General features: G+C 44.2%; 1 protein-coding gene across 1 annotated transcript; it reads right to left on the bottom strand.

Annotated features, from left to right (window-relative positions):
* Positions 1–300: 300 nt before the first annotated feature.
* On the bottom strand, positions 301–13051 carry PGAM5 (PGAM family member 5, mitochondrial serine/threonine protein phosphatase). Its single transcript, XM_078381696.1, is given in 8 exon segments — positions 301–1523; positions 3036–3169; positions 4622–4710; positions 7182–7307; positions 9338–9516; positions 12641–12672; positions 12675–12721; positions 12816–13051. Coding segments are annotated over 8 exon segments (894 nt in total). The 5' UTR covers positions 12952–13051; the 3' UTR covers positions 301–1372.
* Positions 13052–16904: the final 3853 nt, after the last annotated feature.

Below are 16904 nucleotides of genomic sequence, written 5' to 3'. Positions count from 1 at the left end.
AGGAGTGCAGAAACATTTTCAACATCCTTTCTTCCAAAAAGCATGCTAAGAGGCTTAAGCAAAACATTCAGTACTGTTCAGCAGCCATGGAACGAGAACATGTCTTAGACTGGGCAACAGGCTCAAGTGTACAGTTACCTATATAGAATGGACTTCATTTTGTAAAAATACGGGCAAGGTCATATACATGGAGCACCTGCAACATAGCCTTTTAAAAAATCACTTGAAATAAAGGGTATGATAGTCATCAGGGACAAAACACTGTTATTTCAATAATTCTAATTTCAGGGAAACTTCACGTGAAAGTCAATAAACATTTATTTTCACGGATGCTTTACAAAGCCATAAGAATAATTTAATTTCCTGCACTCATTGAAAGACATATCTCTGTCCTTTTTCATGGATACAGAATAGTATCAGTGTTTTCCTCTGCAGGAACAGAGAGACCCATTTCTAAATTGATTTAGTTCAGCACCTAATTGTCCCCAGATACGCCAAGCAAGAAGGTGACAAAATGACATGGGGTTAGGTATTTTGATGGTGCCACAGCATGGCCGTGGTCCAGTTTAGTCCTTTACATTAGTGAGAAGGAAGCATGGGGTAAGAACAGCAACAACTTCTTTAAGTAGAAAGAGATGGGTCGTTTCTTTGTCCTTAAAGCTGGCATCTTCACTTTGAAAGTGTTGTCCATGTTATTTGCGGCTCTCTCGGGTTTTCAGTCGGAAGGTCCAGATTTACAATTCTGGTTCTCTGTCCTATGTAAGCCGCAACTATTTGAAATACCAGTGAGCAACTCCATAAGAGGAACTCCACATTTCTACATTTACTGGAAGAGCAGCCACAGTGCAACTGTAGAAGCCCTTCTGCACAGTTTTGTTAATATGGCCTTCGCACCCACCTAGATACCAAAGTTAATTGGTGAAACAGCCATTGGCTTTCTAAGCCCGTAGGAGTTGTATCCTCTTTTCTGCAGAAGGTGGGAGGAAGTATCCTCTCCATGCTAAGAATATGCTTTGGATAGAAGGCAGGGGCGCTCACCTACTGCAGCCAGCCAAATGATAACCCTCAAAAAGGTACAGTCTCACCTTCATCTCTACATTCCATCAAGTACTGTTGCAAAGATTCCATTCATTGTAATGCTGCAGCTAATCCTAGCAGGTGCAAGAGTTCACTGAGGCTGTATAGCAACAGTACTTGGTGGAATGTGCCAACGGTCTCGCCCTTCTCTAGGCTTAACAGCCCGCTGGTTACATTTAAAAGAAGCAAGGATGCTGGGAGAAATAGGCATTTGTTGAGGGCCACTTTAAGATTCATTATCCTAGTACCAACAGCTGTATTGGTGCAGAGAGTCTACAAGCAGCTTCGGAAAGGCTCAGTTGCGTGTGATTTTCTCAGGAGGCATAAATCCTGTGTCACCAAGCGTTCGCAGGGCCACTCTGCCACTGGGACGGATCACCAAGTGGGTGATGCTGCCGTTGTTGAGGGATATCCGGAGCCAACCCTCGGGGGGGAACTGCAATGCTCTGCAAGAAGGAAAAGCAGGCGTTTTCAGTGTTTTGAACTGAGTATGAGAAAATCATTCCAAAACTTAAATCCATAAAAAGAATGTGTAGGACTTTAGGTTCTCTGAACACCATCACAGAATGTAGCAACTGTCCATAACTAGAGAGGAACGTGAACTTTTGGTTCAAGACCAAAGTGATGTATTGTGCCCATCTCTATCCATAATTGTTGGTAAGTTATCGATACATCAACTCAAGAGGCAATATGGTTCATATCAGAGGCTACTGGCACTAAGCAAAGTTTGTGTCCACACCATTCTGGATCCCTATTGGGACCCCAGACTGAACTTAGGTGGTGACAATCCCAGAACCAACAGTTAAGAACCTTCAGACCAAAAGATGCAAAGAGGAGTTTGAGACTGGACTGATGAAGCTGCCAGTTATTTTCAGAAGGATTATAAATATTTCAACGTGAAGCCAGGAGACAGACGTCTCCCTTCTGCCAACCAAGAGATATATTAGCAGCTAGGATTACTGTTCAATCTAAAGAACAAGGAGAAGACTGTATAGTTCTCCAAGATTACCCAGATGTAAGAGTGGGTGATGCCTTTTATTGGACCACTAAAAAAACCAATTGCAAGCTTTCGTGGTGGAATCCCATTTCTTCAGGCTAAGCACCACCGCTTCATGGATAGTGCAGAAAACTTGTAGTTGAAGAGTCCAGAAATTGTTAATGTCTGGGAGAGGTGATCTCAGACTTGGGATCCAAAAGTCCTCTGGAAGTACGGTCGCAAGCATTGTTCTTTGCAGTATGGGTTGAAATGTTTACACCCTGCTCTTCAGGCCAAAAGATTTGGCAGTCTAAAGTAAACCTTGTCCTTTTAAGGCAGACATGCAATAAACTCAGAGTCCTTTTCCATAGTTTGCAAAAATCAAATGACTCTGTGGATAGCTTAGTGAGTTACAGCATGGGGGTCAGGAGTTCAGTTCCCCCCTGTGCCCGCCTTTGGGGGGGGGGTCCCGGGCAAGCAGCACAACCTCTAGATCACTGGTTCTTAACCTTGGGTTATTCAGGAGTTTTGGACTGCAACTCCCAGAAGCCTTCACCACCAGCTGTCCTGATGGGTTTCTGGGAGTTGCAGTTCAAAAGCATCCGAGTAACAAAGGTTAAGAACCACTGCTCTAGATCACTCTCCAAAGAGGAGACCTTCTGCAACAGATCCACGGGTACAGCCGTTGTTTTATTTTCAAACTTCAAAATATTTTTAGTATGGGAGGTTTGTTCGGTTTTTTTAATCCTCTGCTTAAAAATAAGGATTAGAGTCGAGGCTTCCAGTTAATCTGACAATCATATGGTCTATGGACAGCTGCTCATATAACTGGGCACTGATCCATCCTAAATACCTCAGACTTGCTCACCGCGCTTGATTTTTTTTTTAGTATAATAGCAACGTGGTGCTAACGCGATTTAAAAGCCAAACTTTCAGCAGCTTTTCGCCACCGCTACCAGATCTTCTTCAACCTTGTCGTTACCTGCAAACGATGTAGCGAATGACATTGGCGTGACAGACAAAAATTTCGTAGCTGTCCTCTTCCTGCTTTACCCCAGCCCTATGGATGAAGTTTCGGAAAGCAGCTTCAATTCGAGCTCCGTCTTCGTAATACTGCTGAAAGCAGATAATGGGTTATTGATATAAATATTAAAAACCTGAGCAAGCTGTCTTCTCAGAGTCAGCTGCACAAAAGGATCCTAGCTTCCTTAATCAAACTTTTGATGCAGATGATCAGCCATGCCCTAGTCATCTCCTACTTAGATGACAGGATGTGAACAGCACTCCCTGAATTCTTCATTTTGACTGATTAAGGCTATCGTGAGGGAATGAACCACTGTTAAACTTAAGAATTCCTCACCTCCAGTGTAAAAGTCCCTTTGGAAGTGGGGGGTCAGATTCTTTGCAAAATGTCTCTGTGCAAAACTAGTGTCCTTTCCCTTTAAGAAGCAAAGTACACAAAGTCTAGGGGCATTGTTCAAAGATGCCACCAGACCAATCAAAGCTTAGTTCTTAGAAGTCCATTAAACAAAGCAGAAGCTACAATACATTTGCACACTTCGCGTTATTTGCACAATAATAATTCCCGCAAATACAAGACGGAAAAGATCTCACTTTCTAACAAGGGAAAAAGGGGGTTCTTGTCACCATGTACAGGAAGAAGACATGAGGATTTCTATATCTCGAGTATGGATTACTGCAATGAGCCTTATATAATGAGATTCTTGAAAAGCATCAGCTATTGGAGATTTAACAATGGGCAAGAATTTGCCCACACATAACCTCTGGGCCAGGTTCTGGATTTTGCATTTCAAAAACCTAAGCAGCCTACATATCTTAGTACCATCTTCCACATGTACTGATCTGTTCCATTATAAACCTGATTTTGGTCTTTGACCATTTCTTGACTAGCAGCAATGCCATTAGAGGAAACATTTCCAACCTGATACCGGCCCCCACCCGCCATGAATGCTGGCTTGGGGATGATGGGGGACACGCTCTAATGTTAATGAGAGTCTCCTATTCAAGATAATGTGGCAGGATTTCTTGCTATGTTCTGAAAACATTCTTTTCTTTTTAGGCATTCTACAGATCCGCATCAGCCGATTTTAAACAGGAAGGTTACAGCTGTTGAGCTTAAGTTTGAAGCCAATCCATTTCTGCTTTTATTGCAAATGATTTTAGTCTCTGGTTCAATACTGATGCCCCTGCAGGACTCCCAATAGTGAAAGGGGCCCCAGTGACCTCACAAGATGATGGCTGCATTTCACCAAGTCCCCAACTTGTATTTTGTCAGATTACCACAGCAGCTTTCAGATCCGGAATTCGGGAGGAAAGGTAGATGCCGAACAGGAGACTGGTCCATATATTTTCACTACCAGAACCGGTCGCCTTTATAACTAGGAACAGGACAAAAGGGCTACTCTGCTTTCCGGCAGGCTGAGGAAAACAGATGTCACCAAGATAACACCCTAGGATGGGCTGGCGAGCAGAAAGCCTGCCCGAGGAAACTAGTTTTGAGACAAGCCAAATATCCTATCACTGCCACTGCTTGCGCAAAAGGGTTACCACAGCTTCCGGCTTCCAGTGATTGCTCGGTGGGTTGGGCTCAATTGGAGCCCCTTCTCGTAGCAGGTCCGTGCTCAATTTAGACACTCCTAGGGAAAGGAATCAAAAGAGCATATTAGGATTTCAAAGATAGAAAAGACATGTATTCTAAGTGCCATGAGAATAGATATTTTTTTCCTTATTTCCTGGGGGTATCACGCCTACATACATACCGTACATGCTTAACTGCAGGTTCAGAGCGTTTGTGGGATTTTACAGGCTTTATGAGAACCTCGAGGACCACGTCCTCAATCGAATCTTGTAGCCTCATCTCTAAATTTCGAGTCTAGCAACCACTGGACCTCTGAGCCTCTTTTGGGCTTCCAACTCAACCCCCACCTCAATGTCACAGTGCCTTCTCTTGCTTTGCAATTGGTCGGGATGGTACAGACTTACAGACTCTGAATGTTCCTTATCCTGATGGTCACTGAATCCAGATAACAGATGAGATACGCTTTCTATGGAGGAGTCAAATAAAGGCTTCAACCCTAATGCTGCTGACACACGTCCATTTGGTTTCTCACTTGCATACTTTTCTTACACTTTTTACCTCTACCCTCTGTCAATATCCATTTTGCTCCCTTCAAGTTTTAAACCTTGGATTTTCTAAATCTGGTCCACCGCCACTCCCTGGACACTCAATGTTTGTGTTAGCAACAAATGCCTTTAATTCCAGCCTTCTCCCTGCACTCCAGCTATCAGCCACTGCTGACTCCTACAAGCCCCCAAAAGATAAATTATCAGTGCTAGAGATCATGCAATCTCTCAGTTTGCTTGCATTCCAAAATGTTAACTAAGATGACCTTTTTGACAGATGTTCCTTGTCTGCCTATTTCTTAGAGAGCATGCGTTATCAGTTATACAGATTCAAGGACCATTTTGCACAATTCTCTAAAGGTTGGCTCAGACTTTGTACTTGTCTGCAATCATATACCAGACCAAACTGAGGCCATTACAAATCAGGAATAACACCAGGTGATCCGAGGACTTTGTGCTACATTGTGCAATATCCATTATGTCTGGAACCAGGGGATAAGGCACATTCAGAGTCCCCAAGGATCTACCATCACAATCTTCACTCCAAGAACGGACGGATCTTTTGATTCTTCTTTTTGGTTGGGGGCTGAGATGGCCGGGGAGTTTAGCAAGCTTAAAGAGTATAAACCGTACTTATTTTATGCAACTAAGACAGACAGTTTTGCTACAGGAAAAAAAGAGGAAAAGGCTGTATGGGTTTTTTAAAATTACACAAATGCAAGAGTATGTGATAGATTTATTAGACCACTAAAACAATGAACAAACAGCAAACTTTAGTGGATCAAGTCCACTTCTTCAGGCCAAGCACCAGTATTCTGTATGAATCATGCAGAAAAAAAAATTACAAATGAGAGGCTCAAAAAATTCATGGCAAGGTGGCTCTGTGATCTTGCTTCCAAGAGGACTTCAAAGCTGGCTGCAAATGGCTTTCGGGGTGGTGGTGTCAGAAAATAGTTTTATTAGTCATATTAATTAAGAACTGTATTAATAACAGGCACAGAGGATTTGTGGTTTGATTTCCCATACAAAGTTAAAACTTATGAGTCAAAAGCCTGGTGGTAGACACTGAAGTCTGATATATGCTTGAATCATAAGGCCCTTCCCCTAAGAGCGTCAGAAAAGAGGAATTTGACCAAAAGTTAAGCCCCAAACCACATAATGTACTGTCTAGGAGTGTACGTGACAGTGAAAGGAGGAGTTAAGTAGGTGGCTGATGTTTAGGGTTACTTTAGGACTATGAAAAGTTATAGAATGTGTCTGCTTTTGTACGTCATTGCCTTTGACCCAGAGTACCCTGTACCATTCCATACATGCTCTTGTAATAAAAGGAAATAAAACCTGTGAAGAACAGTCTTTGTTTATTAATACTTTAAAACATTTTCGACAGGGATGTGATCTCAAACTTCATCCCATTAGCCTTTGGCTGAGATTGCCCCCCCCCCAGCTTTGTAAACAAAGGGCCAGGTGGAAAACTTCAAAGACCAAGGGGTGATGCTTTAAACCACACACATTCCTAAAGTCCGCTTGCAGCCAGCTTTAAACTCATCTCTGAGAAGTATTTTGTGGAACCCTCGTTTGTAATTTTTTTCTGTACAATCCACAAGGTATTGATGGATGGCCCGAAGAAGTGGATTTTACCCACGAAAGCTTGTGGTTTGTTTAATTTTCAGTTATCTACCAAAGGGATCCTGCATTCTTGCAATGGTGTAATTTTGCTACAGTTTATGCACAGTATGAAAGTCAAGAGGGGCCAAGGCTGTCTCCATACCAAATCCCAAGCAAACGAGTCCAAGCCATTCATTATATTCAACATATCAGAGCAAAACTATTGGCTACAAAGAACAAATAATTGAAAAAAATATGTGAAATTAAACGCTCCACAATGCAACCAGTTTAAGTCAGCCGGTATGACCCACCATGACTTTACGAAAACCACTGATAACTTGTAATTCTACTCCCAGGATTTCAAACTGAATATACTCACCAGGAAGGTATTTACTGATAATGTTTGTTGTTTCAGTAGCTCTTGTCATGGAAGAATGTACAATTTTATCATATTTCAGGCCCAGACTTGCAAGCCTTTTTCCTGTCAATTCGGCTTGTTCACGGCCTGAAAAGCAAGAACAGACTTGAGAAGCTGCGAATACTTTAAAACTGAGTCTTAATTACAGATTAAGTTGCAACAAGGGAACTTTCTACCACCTGATGCCCCCTGTATTTTTTGGATGACACATTTCACAATCCATTATCACTGGCTGTGAAGGCCAGGACAAGAGCCAATCATGAGTCAACACTCATGGAAGGCACCAGGCCGGGAAAGTATATACAGTGGTGCCTCGCTAGACGATGATAATCCGTTCCAGTGAAATTGCTGTTTAGCGAAATCATTGTCTAGCGAAAAGCATTTCCCCACTGGAATGCATTGAAACCTGTTTAATGCGTTCCAATGGGGAAGAATAGTCGTCATCAAGCGAATATCGGCCATAGAAAAGCCGCTTTGTGAACCGCCGATCAGCTGTTTAAATCGCTGTCTTGCAAAGCTTAGGTCCCGAAAGCACCTGTTTTGCGAGCACGGAGGGAGCCGTCAAAATCATCGTCCAGTGAAAATCGGTTTGCGAAGCAGGGACCAAACATTGTCCAGCAAAATTCCCCCATAGGAATCACTGTTTTGCGAATCACTATAGTGACTGCAAAAAGTCAATGTCTAGCAAAAAAACTCATGTGGGGTAACTGTCTAGCGAGGCACCACTGTATATATTTCCTTTAGAATGATTTGCTTCTCATATGCAAACTTAAGAATAAATAAACTACAAGTCCTAATCAACTATGATTTCTTTAATCAGGTAAAAGCAATAATCATTTACTATGTCACTGTCAAGCAGAACTCTGGAAGTATCACAGTTCTTATCAACAGGCGAGGAATCCTCAAGTCACTTTATAAAGCTCTGTCCATGGAGATTACAGCCAAATATAAGCACTCAAGACAAAACTGCACCAACAATGGGCCTACCAGCTTCCACATTCCTGCTCTGTTCTCAACAGCAAGTCTAGTAAGAAAGTTGCATGCAGCTGACTCCACACCAACTCTGGCATTGCAGAAACCAGAAGCCCTTTAACGCTTGCAGACAAGGGAAGAGCCACACATTCAGCTTCCCCCCCCTCCCCAATTTCTGTGGTTTCCTACTGGAGCTCCAAGATGAAACACAAAGCTTGCTTGTTGTTAGCACCGAACAGCTGGCACAGGAAGCAAAAAGCAGAAGTAGCTAGGCAGGCAGAACTGTCAATGAGACAAGTTCATTATCATACACACAGCTTTATCAACTGTAAAATTTTTAAAGAGCAGCTTAAAAGACCATAACAGCATTAGGAGGACAATTAGGAAGAATGTTTTGGGAGGGTCTGCCACCAGATTCAAAATTTAAGAGTCAACAGTATAGATTGCCTATGTGGTTTCCCCATGTGGTATAGTGGATACAGTGATGAATGAGGACTTTGAAGAACAGGGTTCAAATCCCCGCTCAGCCACGGAAACTGGAGTGGAACTGGTAAAACCATTCCATAAATATCCCCCTTACTTTGAAAAGCCCTATTTGGGTCACTGCAAGTTAGCTCCAACTTGACAGCACAGAACACACAATCAAGATACCCTGGGAGTGATTTACAGTGGTGCCTCGCTTAACGAGCGCACCGTTTAACGAAGAATCCGTATAGCGATCCCTTTTTGGGGATCGCTATATGGATCTGCCCCAATCGCCACACTCACTTTGCGACGATTGGGGCGTCCGGCGGCCATTTTGGAGCCGCCAAACAGCTGATCGGCGGCTCCAAAATGGCCGCCGGACGCGAAAACATCGCTGGAGGGGTAAGTTTGGACGCTTATTGGAACGCATTAAACTAAGTTTAATGCGTTCCAATAGGCTTTCCTTGCCCATACAGCGATGTTTTCGCATAGCGAAGGTTAATCCGGAACGGATTAACCTCGCTATGCGGGGCACCACTGTACTTGAAAAGCTATCCAATAAATACATACAGAAAACCTACATTGGAAAAATTCTCCTGGAGTTAAACTGGGAATTGAATACAGATATAAAACCGTTCTCCTTAGCTATCCCTTCCAGACGACTGCTTATCTATACCTACCCAACTGTGTCAGAATTCTGTCTTTATCATTTTGCCCATCCATATGGTACTGAGAATGGCGTATGAGGAATATGTGCCTGGTAGCTTTTGCTTTGTAGTGGGAAAGTCGAGCCGAGACTTCCTCCTCCCCCGTCTCCTGGTTCTTCTTCTTCAGGTTCATAAGAGCCAACGGTTCTCTCCTGAAAGCAACGTTCAAGATTTTATCTTTCTGTATCAAAACATAACATGGTAACCAAACATGCAAAGGCGATATAACGCAACTCCGCCGAAAATTCAGTGCTCTCTGCTCTTTGGATGAAGCCAACTTGGCCACCCACAATTCTGGCAAGGCAGTCAAGAACATCCCCCGTGTGTTCCTCATTGAGAAATGCCACTACTCTGTGACATCTGCTCTCTTAAGTGATGAAAAAGCCGGTCATTTACAAAGTCAAAAAGGAAAGCAACTTGCTTAAAAACAGTAAGTGTAAAGAATCTGAACATGGAGGTTTCGCTACTTCTTTCCCAATCCCCAGGTGCACAGCTGGATGGAAGAGCCATTCCACATTTCAGCATGACCAATGTTTACACTAAATTTCAGATCATGGCTTTAGGTTTTTATTAAGTATATACAGATGTACGTTCTAGGACAGTGATGGCGAACCTATGGCACGCGTGCCACAGCTGGCCCACAAGCCATAAGTCGCCATAGAGAAATATTTACCCATCCTTCGATCCCAGATTTTGGCACTCCCGTCTGTTGGTGCAGTGGTCCAGCGGAGGGGTGCAGTGGCGACCATTACCAGTCTAGCCCAATGGGGGATTGGAGGACCAGTATTTCTTTGTTAATACCGCCCATAGGAAAAACACAAGCATTTAACCCTTGCAGTGCAGGGGCAGTTGTTTTCTCTAAACTAAAAACACAGCATTCAAGTTTTAATTGCAGTATTAGCACTTTGAAATAAATAAGTTGATTTGTTCCGCAGTTTGGGCACATGGGCTCAAAAAGGTTCACAATCACTGTTCTAGGAGAATCATTAGGCTGCTTTAACTTCTGGAACAAGAATCAACCGAAGTGAAACTACGCTCTTCCGAAATGTGATGACCCTATTTCCAGGTGTGGCCAGTTTTACATCCTGTTTTCTGGCATCTTTTACAACTGGGCACTCATTTGAATGATTATCATAGCAGTTCAAGCCCCACACTCTTGATTATCACCATAACACTGTCACTTAATAGAATGTGACAGATACTAAGCATTATTTGGAATGTGACACAAGCTATTCTTTCTACATTTCATTATACTTGAGAAATGTGTCAGAGAGGAGAATAATCAAATCCGATGGAATGTCACCACATAACATGCCCATTATAATCCTGTCACTCGGTGTACTTAAGCACACACCCACGAACTAAAACCCATCATGAAATTGAAAGCCAGAAGGACATTTGTTCAGATTTAGTGTTGTTAATCTGAGGAGGAATTAAACAAACAAAAAAAACCCCTCCAGAAATTAATTCAATTCAGTTAGAAAAAAGTGCTAACAAGAGAATATGCGCTGAAACTGTGTTCTTAATCATATTATGCATTATTATGCTGTACATTTTATTGCTGGGAAACGGAAGTGTGCAAGCAATACCACAGGGATAATAATCTGAATTATTATTTCATCTGAATTAAAATCATGTCTGAAGAAAGCGAGTGAGCAAACCAAATATCTTATCAAAGCTGGAGACAGGATACATTGGGTTCAACAGTAGTAACCTTTCAGTAAATTATTTAATGAACTTACACTAGCAAGTGTCCCACCAGGAACACCCTGATATTATCTGACTCTCCTTAAAGATGGGGGCACATTTGTGATTCTTTAACCAAACCTAGCACTGAGGTTTCACCTAAACTGCCAAGAGTTGGCAAAACCACTTTACAAAGCCACCCTAAATGTGTAAGGCTGAAAATAATACTTCCACAACCACGGTTAGTTATTTGTTAATATGAGTATCAGGATCCATGCATCTGGCTCAACGCCACCATAACCATCTTGGGAAATTAATCGAAATCCTGTGAAACTGCTGATTAGTGCTCTCCTCCATTTCGATAATCCCTACCCAAGGCCATTTCATTCAAAACAGCTAACTCGGGGGGCAATTAGCATCTATTAGGGTTTAATAATAATTGTGTGCCATCAAGTCAATTCTGATTTACGGTGTCCCTTTTTCAGGGTTTTCTAGGCAGAGAATACTCAGAAGTGGTTTCCCATTTCCTTCTTCTGGATGGTGCCGTGAGACTGTGCAGCTTCCCCAAGGCTACCCAGGCTGGCTCTTCCAGGACGCACCGGGGGGGGGGGAATCGAACCCCTAAACTCTGGCTCCACGGCCAGGTATTAACTTACTGAGCTATTCAGTAGGGTTTGTCGACCGCCTCCTTTTTTCTTTGACCTTTCAACAAAATGGAAACACTTTCCATTAATAACTTTCTTTAATTGCATTGTTAAACTAAATATGGGGAAGTAGAAGAAACAGATCTAACACTGTTTCCTGGATGTTCGGCAATCACATCCAACAGCTTTGCTAGACCTCGATTTCGAACCCTACCTTCCCTCTTCCGTGCAGGCGTTTTCCACCGTGGTGAAAAGGTGGCTCACTGGACGTCGCAGCCAACCACGAGTGTGTGGACTGACACCACAAACACACACACAGAACCCATGCGACCCCTCTCCTATCCTCAACACAGAAACCAAACAGGCTTCAAAGTCCCCATGCCCATCCTAGCTGGCTGGAGAGCCCGAGGCTTTAGGTCTCTTGTTGAGCTAGAGGTTGGGAGTTCGATTCCCCCCGCGCTGTGTTTTTCTGCCAGCCTGGGTAGCCTTGGGCCAGCTGCGCACAGTCCCAAGATGACCCACAGAAGAAGGGAATGGGGGGCAAGTCCATTTCTAAGCATTCTCTCCCTGGAAAAACCCTGAAAAGGGGTTGATGTCAGTAAGAACCAACTGGGTGGCAGATGATGATTATTAATTTAGGTATCCCTTGCTTTTGGGGGGGGAGGCTTCACCTGGTCCCGGACGTTCCTGATCCCCCAGTTATGACTCGTTATGATAATACGGAATATTTTTTTCCAATGGGGATGAATGGCTGAGGCTTCCCATTGACCGGAAAGGGGGGGGAGAGTTGATCTAAGGTTTGGGAAAAGCCGAATTATTCCGCCCCCCACCCCAAAATAGCCCTGGAAAGGGGGTGGCCCGAGGGGGGGAGGAGAGAGAGGGAGGGGAGGCCAACCCGGGAGGGTCTCTCTCCCCACCACCCTCACCACCACCGCTTCTTCCCCACCTGTCCCAGTTGGTGTCCCAGTAGCCGCAGCCGTTGGTCTTCTCGAGCCAGCCGGGGCCGGTGGCCGGGCAGGAGGAGGCAGCCGGGGGCGGCGGAGGAGGCAGGAGCAGCAGACCCCCCGGCGGCGGCGGGGACGAGGAGGACGACGACGAGAGAGGCTCCGGAGGGGGGTCCCCGCCGCCGCCGCCGGCCCGGTCGACCTGGTGGTGCTGGGGCTGCTTGGCCACCGGCACGGCGGAGAAGAGGACGGAGCCGCCGGCCAAGCCGCAAGCCGCCGCCGCCGCGACCGCCACCACGCGACGGAACGCCATGGGAGAAGCACCGGGGGGGGCGGACGGACGGGAAGGACGGACAGGCGGGGACCCCGAAGAAGGCGCGACCAGGAAGGAAGGAAGGAAGGAAGGACGGCGGCGGGGAAGAAGAAAAAGGAGGAGGAGGAGGAGCCGCCGCGCGGCCACGCCCCCGCCCCGCCACACCCCCGTCGCGCGCCTTGCTCCGCCCCCGGAGCCGGCAGCCGGCGCCTTGGACAGCCGGACGGAAGGCGAGGCGGGACAAGAGGCCTTCGTCCCGACCAAGGAGAACGCGGGCCGTGGGGGCGGGGGAGGAGGGGCGGGGGTGAGTGTTGAGAGAGAGAGAGAGAGAGAGAGAGATCAGCTGTGGGAATGCAGACACCCGTTATGACTCGCCCTATACGTGTGTGTGTGTGTGTAGCAGTTTTATATATTTGTGTGTCAATTATACACCCACACACATAAATGCATATGTAAATGTATATGGATGGATGGATGGGTGTACACACACACACAAATACACATGTTTATACTGTATATGCGTTTATGTGTGTAGCAATTATGTGTGCGTGTATGAAGTTAGGCATGTTCGTGTGCGTACAAATTTATACCTGGGTATACATATGAACACACACACACACACATCTTTATTTGTGTGCATATATGTATGTATACATGGTGCCCAGAGTAGATCTTTGGTCTAGATGGGCAGGGTATAAATCTAATGAAATAAAATAAATATATACGTGTGTGTGTGTGTGTATGCATTAATACTGATGTGTGTATGTAGCAATTATGTGTGTGTGTTTATCTGAAGTTATGTGTTTGTGTGTACAAATTTATAAATTTGTGTGTATATGTGTGTGTATGTATACACACATACATATATACACATATATGTGTGTGTGTGTGTATATATATATATATATATACACACACACAACACATACACACACAAATTTATAAATTTGTACATACAAACACACACATACACACACACACACACACACACACACACACACACACACACACATATATATATACATATACATCTGTGACTAGAAAGATGATTCCCATCTCTCGAGTCCTAGGCCACCCATTTCTCTGTCCACCAAGAGGGTGGATGCTCTGCGTGGTTTAGTGGACAGAGAAATGGGTGGTCTAGGACTAAGTGGGCCCCTGCCTTTGAATTCCATCTCGGCCGTATAAATGGCCTGGGGGAGTGGAAATGGAGAAGACAGTCCTGAAACCCCTCGCTTATAAGAGTTGCTATAATTTGGTTCCCACTTGATGGCCTATATAACAACAGATACGTGTGAATGTGTGTGAATGGGTGTGTGTTTTCATATGACATATGGGAGAGGGGACGATCTGAGGGGCCTGTTTTTCTCCATTATTTGGAAAAGGAAAGATGGACAGAGAGCAGAAAACGGGGAGTTGCACTGGAGTCAGTGGCGAAACACGGGTGTAGCGTTGGGAGCTTTATGGAAGAAGCACCATCGTCTGATGCCGTGGACTTCGATGAGGAGACAATCCGACAGGGATTGATCCCATGGCTTGGTCTACTTTGCTGAGAGGGTGATTTGCTCTTTTTTTCCTGGTGTCCGCTTGACATACCAGTGATTGTGGCCTTGCCCATCCCTGATGAAAATCATCCTCATCCTCATGCTGAGCTGGAAGAGACCCTGTGGATCAATGAACCCAACTCCTACCAAGGAGGCATAGTGAGAAATCGAACTCCCAACTCAGGCTCCATCATCAGATCCCAAAGCCACTGAGCTATCCAGCATACCTATCCATAATTTTTTGGGGGGCTACTGAGGTGTTCCTGTTTTTTGGGGGGAGATGTTTATTTATTTTTGGTTTTTTGATGAAGGTAGAATGGCTCCATTTTGGTTGGTCTGCAGTCTGTGTGATGACTGCTGTCACTTTGCTTAAGCTGCTTCACAGTATAACAACTTATTGAAAGTTTCCTCCCACTTCCTAGCAGAGGGGGAAACAGAAGAGGATGCAAAGGGTGTTGCTGTTTTTTAAAAGGCTCTTGAAATCCAGCATTGAATTGGTTGTTTGATAAGCCAATCCATCCCTTTGCCACTTGAAAAAAAAATTGAAAACTTCCTCCCACTCCCCCACAAAATAGGACACAGGAGGTGGCAAGGAGGGGGATTTTATTGTTATTTTTTTTTCTTTTCCTTTAAAAAGAGGAACAAAGTAAATAGGGTCAGTGGAGATGCAGTGCGTTTTCCTGCCCCCAAACTGTCACACGTGTGTGCAAGGTTTGCTCCAAATGGCACACCGCACTTTTATGCGACCTTCAGCGACCCTGTTTCGCCTGATCCAGCCCAATCCAATTTGGCTGTCTAGTCGCACCTTTAATTGTGCAGCATCTGTGTACATTTCTTTTTCTTCTATTAATTTCTGGATCAACAGCAACCTCTAGGGGTTGTGTGCATGTATCACACCAACAGAAATGTGTTCCAAAATGAAAATGGAAGAAATAGCACTCATTGCCAAATCCAGAACTCAGGCTTCTAAACAGAAGTGGTAGCAAAGAAACCAACACAAGGTCTTGAGACATCTTAAAAGACAAAGCCAGTTTTAAAAGGATGCACACTTCATCCTTTCCAGCGATGCATAATTAAATGATAAAATGTGTTTTTTCCCTATGGCCTGGATCATTTTCTGGTTGTTTTGTTTAAAAATACAAAATAAGTTGGAGATGACTTGACAGCACATAAGGAGAAATAATAACAAGAAGTTTAATGCTTTGAAAGGAGCAAAGTCATGGAGCTTACAAGCAAAAACGCAATGCACGACACACAAAAAAGAGGAAGGGGTGTGAGATAGAGGTGGGGGTGAGACAGAAGTAAAATAAGCATTGGTTTCCTGTGATTGTATTTTGACTCTCTATATCTGCAGTAGAGTATGAGGATTCGTGAGATGTAGCCAAGATGGAACAGGGAGCATTTTAAAAGTGTGTCCGTCTGGGTACACAAATTACATTAGGATTGAAAACAGCCAAATAGGGTCCGGAAATATCAGAAATTCTTGATCCACACATAAAAACCTTGAATTGTAGGATAAAGAATTGGCTCCTGTTGATCAGCCCAGCACAAGGACAATCTAATCCCTTGATTTCTCAAACTTTGCCAGTTTTATGTGTAATCAGTTACGATAAATATGTGACATGGGACACAGGAAAGGACAGAAGAAAGTTCCATTTGTCTGGACTGCTGTAAAATATTGAAATAGATAGGTGAACAAATGCTAGTGAAGTAAAATTCCTCATAGGGCATGGCCCATTTATCCACAGGATCAGTATCCACTGATTCACATGTCCACAGTCTGAAAATACCAAAAACATTAAAAGAAAAATCCTAGAAATATATATTTCTAAATATTAAGTTACCAGTACTGGCCACTAGCCCATTCATGGATTGCTGCCTTGTCGTTTACTTTATTGGGCTCCATGATCACTGCAGATGGAGACAGCAGCCACGAAATTAAAGACGCCCGCTTCTTGGGAGGAAAACGATGACAAACCTTGACAGCATCCTAAAAAGCAGAGACATCACCTTGCCAACAAAAGTCTCCATAGTCAAAGCTATGGTTTTCCCTGTAGTGATGTATGGAAGTGAGAGCTGGACCATCAAGAAGGCTGACCGCCAGAGAATTGATGCTTTTGAATTTTGGTGCTGGAGGAGGCTCTTGAGAGTCCCCTGGACTGCAAGGAGAACAAACCTATCAATTCTAAAGGAAATCAACCCTGAGTGCTCACTGGAAGGACAGATCCTGAAATTGAGGCTCCAGTACTTTGGCCATCTCATGAGAAGAGAGGACTCCTTGGAAAAGACCCTGATGTTGGGAAAGTGTGAAGGCAAGAGGAGAAGGGGACGACAGAGGATGAGATGGCTGGACAGGGTCATCGAAGCTACCAGAATGAATTTAACCCAACTCTGGGAGGTGGTGGAAGA

The sequence above is a fragment of the Pogona vitticeps genome, chromosome 14, assembly GCF_051106095.1.
Source record: "Pogona vitticeps strain Pit_001003342236 chromosome 14, PviZW2.1, whole genome shotgun sequence".
Classification (NCBI taxonomy): Eukaryota; Metazoa; Chordata; class Lepidosauria; order Squamata; family Agamidae; genus Pogona; species Pogona vitticeps.
Note: the sequence above shows the minus strand (reverse complement) of the source record. Positions and strands in the feature narration are given on the sequence as shown.